The sequence below is a fragment of the Rhododendron vialii genome, chromosome 1a, assembly GCF_030253575.1.
Source record: "Rhododendron vialii isolate Sample 1 chromosome 1a, ASM3025357v1".
Lineage (NCBI taxonomy): Eukaryota > Viridiplantae > Streptophyta > Magnoliopsida > Ericales > Ericaceae > Rhododendron > Rhododendron vialii.
This window is the reverse complement of record NC_080557.1, coordinates 29061627-29072313: the sequence shown is the minus strand read 5'-3', so window position 1 is coordinate 29072313 and position 10687 is coordinate 29061627. Positions and strand designations below refer to the sequence as shown.

Below are 10687 nucleotides of genomic sequence, written 5' to 3'. Positions count from 1 at the left end.
TCTGGGCTTAATTATGTTTTTATGTGTTTTTTTTTTTATGTATTGGGCTCAAAATTGATCATTTTTTGTTGGGCCCAAAAGAAGAGGTTGAATTATAGGTTTTTGGTTGATATTTTGTGGGTTGAATTGTGAATTTTTTGATGTGTTGGGCCCAAAATATGGCCCATGAATGAAAATCGAATGAACCAGACCGAAATCGGTTGAGCCAGTCGAAACCGAACCGATTTATCTCAACCGGTTTTGGTTTCTAAAAATCTCAAACCAGATAACTGGTTTCGATCGAAAAATACGCCCAAACCGGTCGAAACCGGACCGATATCACCTCTAATGACAGCCACAAAGGCTACCCCTTTCAACCAGCGCAAGCCTCCAATCTAATCATTGATAGCCACGATTACATCCATACTACCACAACCACCGGGCCAATGAAGCAAAGAAACTAGGAATTTAAAGACGCTCAACAAAGAGCTAAAATCCAAACGATTAACTCGATCTCAGTCCAACAGATGACTGCCCATCGAGGTTCTCAATCAGAATCTAAATGTTTAACCATCTCCCCCAAAGAGGAGTCGCTATGAGAATTCAACAGATACTGAACCTTCGGTGACAACCAAGGAATACCAAAGCAATAAAATTAAGGCAAATAGGTACAGGTACGGTCGTAAGTCATGAACCCAGTACCAAATACCACTATCCTGACAAGTCAGCGGTTTGAAGATGCAGAGTTCAGCCGGAAAACAACAGCCATTTTTGAGTATTATCCAAAATTAAAAACTGAGAACCAGTAAAAACTTGATTTTGGACCAGAAAATAAGAATCCCATTTCTAGTCTAGTAGTAAAAACCAAGAACATCCTTACCCTCGCTTCAAATGTATAGCTGAGATCCACCGGGATTCCACTGCCGGTAAGGCACCAGAACAGCGATCATTCCACAATAGGTAGAGGGTAAAGAAGATCCACTGAAATAATCAGTGGGATTGGTTCCAAAAATCGGATTTGTGGTGCACAACGAAACCCATGACCTGGGCTATCTTCTCCGACTATTAGGACTGGATCAGAATAATCCGCCCTTGGCATCGCTGCTGTCACCGCCGGTGAACTAGGATGGTGGGTCCAGCCGAGATGGTGAGACCTCCCATACGCCGACTAGTGCTGGTTCTTGAGACCCCTCCTCGGTGAGTTGGAATCACAGATGTTAGCTCCAGATGTAGAAATCGGATGCTACAGTAGATGAGAATTAATTGAAACCCAGTTGTTGGGGTACAAAACCTAGTAGATGAGAGTTCCGATTAGAGCTTTTCAGCACCTCTATATCAGATTTTTGGAAATCGGGTGAAGAATACCAGGTATTCTCTCTTTATTCCTACAGAGAGAAGCTCTCAAACCCTTTGGTTTTCTCGCTCTTTCAATTTGACCTCTACAAGCAAGGGGTTAACAAGTTATACTCTCTTCGTCAATACTTTTCTCTCTTGTTCATCTCTTTCTTGCAAAAGAAAGACACTAACAAGTAACATACAGACACTAACAAGCAACATACCTACACAGCAACATCATCATCCATCAAACAACATCATCCAACCATCCATTCCTCAAGCTCAATCATTTGGTCAAACCCGAAAAGCAAAAGGTATAACAGCTGTTGTCCATTCTATTCTGATCCCTGAAGGGGGCTAGCAGAGTCAAGGCCAGTAATCAATACCAGTCCCAGCCCTAATGTTGGCGTGGTTTCAAAAATCGTAGTGGTGAGGACCATCGCGCGTCGATCACCAGTACGCGGGCACCACTCTGTGGCTGCGTGCGCAGACCTTGCATGGGGCCTGGGGTCTAGTTATTTCATGTTCTTGTTTACATATACATCACTGCAAGTATGATAAAAACTAGTCTACTGCTTTTCTTTGTTAAAACTGCTAGTTGTTGTTCAATATTCATATCTGCTACAATGGAATACCCCTGGGGTCTTTTCTGGACATGTCCCAAAACCAAGAAACATGCAGAATCAAGCACTGGTTTGAGGGCTCAAACCTGCGCGCGCCAGTTCAGTCTTGAACAGTGGCTGGCCTTTGCATGGGTAACTTTGGCTTTGGCCTCTGTTTTGTCCCCATACTATTTATGGGGTGTTTATTCTTTTGATGGCCTCCGAGCCCATTCAAACTGCCTATAACTATATATTATCTTCCATTTAAACTGCGTGGTTTGTCCTGGGTGTGCACTGGTCCTTCCAGAGCCCAGAGGTTGAAAGTAAGAGCTATGGCTTTAAGCCTACCAATGCACGCCTGTCATGGTGTAACGCGCGCATGTCAGGCCGCATGCAATGACTTGATCAGTGCATGCTGGTTTTTCCTGTGCACGACACTCCAAAACAGTGGCCTTTCAGTCTGTTTTAACTCTCACGGGAGTCTGCTTTCATCCTATTCTAATTGTTTCAATAAGCGAGCATGCCATCTATCACATCCTGCAAACTTCTTACAATTTTAATCCCTTTAAACTGTTCTCCCGCCTTAACTGGCTAAAAATATGATTAATGAGAAAGAATCGTAAACATTTTACAGATGCCCGAGTAGAGACCGATCTCCCGATTGGGTGAGAGTGGTGCCTTAAAAACCTTCCCCGCTCGTAACCTGGCTCCCAAACCTAAGATACCAAGGTGACAGCGGACCAGTCTACAAGTCTTTTTCAAATCAAACAACGTAGCAAACGTTTCAAGTTCAGTTCCTTGGGTGGTGAACCTTCAAACCCAAGTGGCGACTCTAAATTGAGCGTTTCGCCGCGCTTTTAAAAGGGCACACCCGTGCGATTTCTAGGGCGTGTGCCCACAACCCTCAATATCTAACCTCCCTCTCTACTTTTCACTCTAGACTTGGAGGTGAAGGTTCCTCGACTCCCTCCGTTATTCCTCAGGTAATGCCCTCACTAAATATTACCTCCTCTCACAAAAAAGGATCGGGCCCAAGCACACAACTCACATGGCAACTCACATATACTGGAACACACATGTTTATCCGAGGTATAGGAAGTCATTAATTAAAGAATGCTATCCCTTAATTACCAACCAGCAATACAGCTGATACAAAAGATAGAAATACAACATTCGTTGAATTCTAAAGTGATGAGGATCATGTTACACCAGAACAACCTTCACAATCCGTGCTTTCAACACACATTACACAAAGGAGATAGTTTCCATTCAGAAATAAACCAATCAACATGTTGTCCCTTGGGGAGTGTATTAAGAGATAAAAGCTGTAGTCTGACCATAGAGCAAATTTTATGCACAACTACCTTAGCAGAGCAAGAAACATTTTGGAGTTTGCTAACAATCCTCACAATCCATATATGGGAGATAGAAACTGTGAAAGCCAGTTTAATGTCAATTGACTGAAGTGATTTATCCCGAATAGAAGAGAGAAAAATAACCCAAGAGGCCCATGATTTAGCAGGCCAATCAACATTTAGCTTTGAGAGGATGCTATTCCACACCAAGGTGGTAAAGGGGCAATTAAAGAATAGATAAGTGAGGGGAGGTGTTTGTTATTGTCAAAAACCTCAGGGGAGATAAGTGAAATTCACCCCTTTTATTATGGTAAACAAAAATTGAATAACAAAATATGAACAAATTTTTAATGACATTTGACCGAAGTGATTTATCCCCAATAGAAGAGAGAAAAATAACCCAAGAGGCCCATGATTTAGCAGGCCAATCAACATTTAGCTTTGAGAGGATGCTATTCCACACCAAGTTGGAAAAGGGGCAATTAAAGATTAGAAACGTGAGGGGAGGTGTTTGTTATTGTCAGAAACCTCGGGGGAGATAAGTGAAATTCACCACTTTTATTATGGTAAACAAAAATTGAATAACAAAATATGAACAAATTTTTTTTGAGAGATGTGAACACTAAAAATGGGCAATCTATGATGGAAGGAGTTCTAACCAAAGTTGTGAAATATGTTTCGTACCGGCCATATCGGAGCTTAAACAGAACACAAAGATAGGAGATCCGTACCACTTGAAATACCGGACTATTCCGGACAATGCCAGATGTACAAGACGATACCAGACTATTTCGGCCATATTTTGGTGATTCGAACAGTACATAATTACACTTTTCCTTTCTTTTGTCTTTTCTTCTTCGCTAAAGATGAGGACGCTGTCAGAGGTTTTGCCATCATTTGAGGCATGGAACTGTCCAAGGATTTGGGATATTCGAATGTAGTAGCAGAATGTTTCTCTCTACAACTCGAAGGGGATAGAAAGGACCGGGGGGGGGGGGGGGGGGGGGGGGGGGGGGGGGGTTACTGCAGTTTTTTGTCTCAGTCTATTTCTTTATAGCCGACTTTGGGGGTTGTTTGCCCTATTTCACTGCAGTTCATAATAATCGTAGTGAGTGCGAATAAAATCTACTTAATTTTAACTTTATTTAAAAAATAGTGGCTGGTAAACATATATTAAATATATTTAAAATATTAATTGCGGTAAATCCGGAACAGTACCGAGATACAAATCGGTGTCGGTACATACTATTCTAGTAGTGAAAACAATACGCTTGCCGGTACGGTATTGACAATTTTGGTTCTAACCACTAACATACTAACACTATTCATTGTGGCAAAAAGAAAAGGAAACACCTATCAGAAGAACGCCTCTCTATTGTTTGGGGAGGGTTGTGTGGTGGCCTCTGTTACCGGCTCGGTAATATGGCCAAGTGGTGTGAACCGACGATTGAAGAGGGACGAATCCGCAGCTTGGTATAAGACGTCCTCAGTAATTAGTTCGATTAAGTGTTCGGTATTTGCCTTCGATCGCTTCAGAACTGTCAACAGCATTGTGTATGTTCCGGCACTTCCCAAATCGTTTAGCAGGAGCAGTTATGCCAGGTGGGTCCCATGAGGATCATGTGGCAAGCGTGATCATTGGGGTCAGATTTGGCCATGTGCTCTGTAACTGCTTCGCTCCTTTCATCATATATGACGTCACCCGAGGCGGTTACCCGAGCGTATCCTCCACGAGCTGGCTTGGAGGCCAAGTAAACCTAGGTCTATAAATACAAAGGGATACTCACCTGTAGAGGTAGGCCATTCATCCCTAAAACCTAGATCTACATTCTCCTCCTGAGATCTAACTTGATCGTCGGAGGGTCACTGGGCTATCCTAGCCCTAGTGACTTGTTGCAGGTCCAGCACCAGGAGCGCGGAGCAGCGGAGGGAGGATCCTAGCTTATATCACGATCAAGGTCCAATCAAATCGAACCCCTACAATTGGCGACTCTGCTGGGGAACTAGCCATCCTTTCAGCGTTCATCTCCTTGTCTCCAGAAAACTCCGTTCATCGCTCCTACTTCAGATATGGTGGAGGTCGAAGAAACGCACCACAGTGACACCACCCTAGGGCTCGGCCCCCTTGGGGACCATAACCTGGCCTCCGGCGGAGCCAATGCCCTGGGAAAAGCTCACATGTCCATTGGAGTCGGAGCCGAGACCTCAACACCAGATGGAGATTTGTCCTCTGAACTTCACACCTACATCTGCCACCTGGAACAAAAAATTGACAACCTAACAACGGTCGTGGAACGAGACAAGCACGTTCGAAATGAGTTGGCGAAGATCTAGCACCTCCTACAGATCTCCCCATCTCATTCCTCCGGAAGCCGTGGTGGAAGAAAAAGCGATCATAGTCCTCCCCGCAGTCGCGAAGGGGGCCATCTGGTGGAGCTCAAGCCTCGGCCCTCAGTCAAAGACTGCCTCGAGCCACCAGGTGCTGAGGATGATCAAACCGAGAGGGGCGCGTGGCATAGGGAACGTTCTCGTTCCCTAAAGAAACCTCGTCGAAAACCATCTGCCTTCGAGAGGCTTGGAGCAGGAGCATCTCAGCTTCTTCCACTCATTCGGTTCGGTTCGGTTCGGCAAGGGCCCGCGCGAATCCACCCCAAACTTTACAAGGGCTGCCAAGGAAGATGACGGCCTCTTGGAATTCCAGATGAAGGGATACCGTGAGTGTCTAAAAAATGTCCGAACCAAGAGCCCTATCGTCTTACACCCTAAAAAAACCCGTAACAGAAGCCCAGTCACTGAGCGCCTCGAGTCTTCCCCTCGGGATAGCTACCGAAGAGACCACCACGAGCGTTCCCCCCATAAGTCGGCAAGCGCCGTACCGAAGAGAAAGGATTATGACAGGTTAGATCAGCTTGTTCCGAAGAAGCATATAGCTACCGAGCGTCCAGATGGTTCCGACCATTCGATCCGACCTCATCGCGACACAAGGCTCGAAAGACTCACGACCTCTCCCTTCACGAGAGAGATTGACTCGGTTACCCCCCCCAAAGGGATTCACCTAACCCAAATTTGCCGAGTATGATGGCAAGACCGAGGCGTACACTCATCTGGTTCAATACAAACTTGTTATGTCTCTCTTCCTACGAAACGAATCTTCGGACGATGCCTTCTTGTGCAAGGTTTTCCTTGCTAGCCTCGGGAACCTGGGTCTCACATGGTTCAACCAGCTCCCAGCCAGGTCAATCTCCTCGTTCGACTCCCTCTGCGACGCCTTCATGGCTCGGTTCGTCATGAGCAACAAGCACAAGAAGGAGATCGATTCCCTTCTCGCCCTCCGTAAATGAAGCGACAAAATACTCCGGTAGTACACCGGTCGCTACTAGGAGTTGTTTAATGAAATAGAAGGTTGCGACAGTGTCATCTCGGTCCGAGGATTCAAGCTCGGTCTTACATCCCAGGAAGAACAAGTCTACGACAATCTCGCCCGCCATAAGCCTAGCTCCATGAAAGACCTCATGACTCGTATCGAGGGGTGGTGCCAGCTCATTGAATCTAAAGCTGAGAGAGGCATCGGGAAGCCCATAAGCTCCAGGACAGCGTCAGCTTCAGCTGCCACTCCGGCCCCTATCCTTGTTTCAACCACCAAAAAGCAGGTCAATAATATTAAGAAGTCTCTGAGGAAAGGACCGAAGCCAAGCGACTTCAACGCCGAGAAAACAATCTTTACCTCTCCAGTCTACTGGATCATCGACCAAGTGAAAGTTCAGCCTTTCTTCTCCTTCCCGAACTAAAAGGTTGGCACCAAGAATGGGAAGATCAAGAACCCTATTGTCCGGTGCAATTACCACAATGAGCAAGGTCACTTTACCATCACTTGCAAGCCCTTCAAGGCTTACTTGGAGCAGCTTGTCGCAGAAGGCCACCTTGGTAACCTCATTGACCACGAGAAGACCAAGGCTCGAGCATAGCATGTCGAGAACCATACCGAAGAAGAGGTTCAAACGATCCTTGTTATCCACAGCCCTCTGAACTCCGAGGCCGCTCATATCATCCGCGCCGAACTGAATGACGCCACTTCTTCCAAGCATGTCATGTTGGTCGGTCCCGAGCCAAAGCGCCCCAGGACCGATGACGGCTCCAAGTGGACCATCACTTTTACCGAGAAAGACCTCGATCGCATCCAGCTCCCACATAACGACGCCCTCGTGGTCACGCTACGCATCAAAACCTTTAACATCCGATGCGTCCTCGTTGATCAGGGCAGCTCGACCGAGGTCATGTACTACTCTTTGTTTAAAGACCTGAAGCTTTCAGACACCGATCTCCGTCCCTCCAAAGTTCCCCTCATTGGATTCAACGGAGCTCCGGTATGGCCCTTCGGCATGATCACTCTCCTCGTCCATGCCGGTTCGGTGGTCCTTGATATGGAGTTTGTGGTGGTCAACGTTCCTAGCCCTTACAACGTAATCGTCGGGCGCACCTGGCTCCATAAGCTAAAGGCCATCGCCTCCACTTATCACCAGGTGATCTGTTTCATCGGTGCTAATGGGCGCCATGAGGACTTGTACGGAGATCAATCCGCGGCCAAAATATGTTATGTCAACGCAGTCCGAAGTAGTAAGCAGACTTCCCAGGTCAACCTTTTGAGGTCCCCGAGGCCCCAATTTTGGAAGACGTCGGTAGACCGGCCGACGACAAAGCCATAGAAGACCTTGTCACCGTCTCAATCACCGAAGACGGTTCCTGTTTTTTCCTTGTCGGCTCCTCACTTACTGACACCAAACAGAACAAGATGGTTCACTTCCTCAATAGGAACATAGAAGTATTCGCATGGACCCCGTATGAGATGCCCGGGGTCGATCCCTCATTTATCTGCCATGAGCTCATTATTGACTGAGCCAAATGCCCAATTGTGCAAAGACCAAGACAATCCTCCCTGATCCACTCCGAAGCTGTGATCGAAGAGGTCAACCGGCTCCTAAATGCGAAGGCCATCCGAGAAGAGCAGTACCCCAGATGGTTGGCCAACACAGTGGTTGTCAAAAAGAAGAAGGGCAAGTGGCGGGTCTGTGTCGATTATTCCAATCTCAATGACACCTGCCTGAAGGATTTCTTCCCCCTTCCACGAATAGACCAGCTCATCGACGCCACTGCCGGCCACGATCGACTCAGTTTTATGGACACTTATCGAGGCTACCATTAGATTGCCATGAGCAAAGGAGATGTCAAAAACACAGCCTTCATCACTCCCCACGGAATCTTCGGATACCTCGTTATGCCCTTCGGCCTGAAGAACGCCGGAGCCACTTTTCAACGAATGATAACCAAGATGTTTGATCGTTTACTAGGCGACACCATGATGGCTTACATTGACGACATGGTGGTTAAAGGCATGCTCGCCGATGATCACCTGAACCACCTCGCCGAAGCCTTCAAAATTCTCAAAAAACACAAGCTCCACCTCAATGCCGAGAAGTGTGCCTTCAGTTTAAGCTCTGTTAAATTTCTTTGCCACCTCGTCTCCTGACACGGTATTGAAGCTGACCCCGCCCAACTACTTGCCATTGAGAAACTCTCAGCTCCCCACAACAAGAGAGACGTTCAACGTTTAACAGGCATGGCTGCCGCCCTGAATCGTTTCATTAGTCGCTCCTCCGACAAATGCCAGCCATTTTTCGCCCTCTTAAAGGGCAGCCGACGAAGCTTCAATTGGACAAAAGACTGTGATCGAGCCCTCCAGCAGTTGAAGACTTACCTTTTCGAGGCCCTACTCCTCGTCACGCCTCAGGACTAGGAGGACATGTTCCTGTACGTAGTCGTCTCTCCGCACGTTATAAGCTCGGTGCTCGTCTGACAGGAAGGATGGGAGCACCAACCCATCTACTACTCCAGTAAGACAATGAACCCTGCCGAGAAATGCTATCTACCACTGGAAAAACATGTTCTCGCCCTCGTCGCAGCCTCCAGGAAGCTCGCTCCCTACTTCCAGTCGCACCACATCATTGTCCTCACCGAATACCCTCTTAAATCTCTCCTTCGGAAGGCGGACCTTTCTAACCGAATCTCTCAGTGGGCTGTCGAGCTCGCGAACTATGAAATCCATTTCCAGCCTCGAACAACAATTAAAGCTCAGGCCCTCGCCGAACTCACTCCGACCGATCCTCCCACTTCGGCTCCAGCTCCAAGCACAGAAGCCATACTCCAGGCAAGCCTGAGCACAGCATGGAAGCTTTTTCAAGGAGATGTATGGAAAATGTATGTCGACGGCGCCTCCAACAGCCGAGGCGCAGGAGCCGGAGTCGTCCTCCTCGCCCCTTTCGACATTTTACAAGACAGCTCTCTCTCCATTAACTTTCAAGCCTCCAACGACGAGGCTGAGTATGAAGCACTGATCTCCGGGCTCAAAATAGTCGAATCCCTGGGCATCGAAGAATTTGTAGTTTATAGTGATTCCCAATTAGTAGTCAACCAGCTCTCAGAGGAATACGAAGCTCGGGATGATCGAATGCGTACTTATCTTACCTCTGCCATCTGACTCATCAAAAATTTCAAAGCTATCCAAGTCGAACATATCTCCAGGGAACAGAATTCCCATGCCAACGCTCTTGTAGGGCTCGCCGCGGCTTGCTCCTCCTCGGGACATCGTTCCATCTCCCTCAACTCCATTGACAAGCGCAGTTTCGAACTTGAAGTATTGAATCAAGAGGTACTCAGCATAGAGCTCGGCTCGAGCTGGATGGATGAGATCATTGGTTACCTGCGAGATGATGTCCTCCCCATTGACAAGAAGGACGCTCACCGACTCCGCAATAAAGCCGCCCTCTTTTGGCTCAATCCAAACGGTAAGCTTTATCGAAGATCATTTACCAGCCCGTATCTGCTGGTCGCACACCTCCACCAAGTATCGGGCATCATCGAGGAGCTCCATGCCGGTGATAGCGGTTGTCACTCCGGTGGACGGTCCGTCACTCACCGAGCCATCTCCTAAGGGTATTGGTGGCCAACAATGACGAAGGATTTTGAAGAGTTTGTCAAGCGTTGTCGGAAGTGCCAGATGTTCTCCCCCATCATACACCAGCCGGCTCGGGAACTCAGCCCCCTCACCAGTCCTTGGCCCTTTTTTTAGTGGGACATGGATATCGTCGGTAAGCTCCCCGTCGCTCCTGGAGGATTCAAGTTCCTTTTAACCGCCACCGACTATTTCTCAAAATGGGTCGAAGCCGAGCCTTTGGTCACTATTGAAGAATATAGACGTCATTCGTTTCGTCTGGCGAAATTTCATCTCTCATTTCGGCGTTCCCCTCGCCATTATCACAGATAACGGATGACAGTTTATCGGGAAGAAATACCGATACTTATTGGACGAATACGACATCAAATGGGACACATCCACTCTGGCTTACCCCCAGGGTAATGGGC

At 47.4% G+C, this 10687-nt stretch overlaps 1 protein-coding gene across 1 annotated transcript; it reads left to right on the top strand.

Moving 5' to 3' along the window:
• Positions 1 to 7359: 7359 nt before the first annotated feature.
• Positions 7360 to 8471, top strand: LOC131330046 (uncharacterized). Its single transcript, XM_058363528.1, has 2 exons — positions 7360 to 7916; positions 8189 to 8471. Exons 1-2 carry the CDS (start codon positions 7360 to 7362, stop codon positions 8469 to 8471), a joined length of 840 nt encoding a protein of 279 aa, XP_058219511.1.
• The last annotated feature ends 2216 nt before the right edge of the window (positions 8472 to 10687 follow it).

What these genes read in the sequence shown, in the direction of transcription:
- LOC131330046 (XM_058363528.1), top strand. Translation starts at nt 7,360, where the DNA reads ATGTTGGTCGGTCCCGAGCCAAAGCGCCCCAGGACCGATGACGGCTCC. An exon ending in TCCCAGGTCAACCTTTTGAG is followed by an intron (nt 7,917 to 8,188) that starts GTCCCCGAGGCC and finishes AATTGTGCAAAG; the next exon opens with ACCAAGACAATCCTCCCTGA.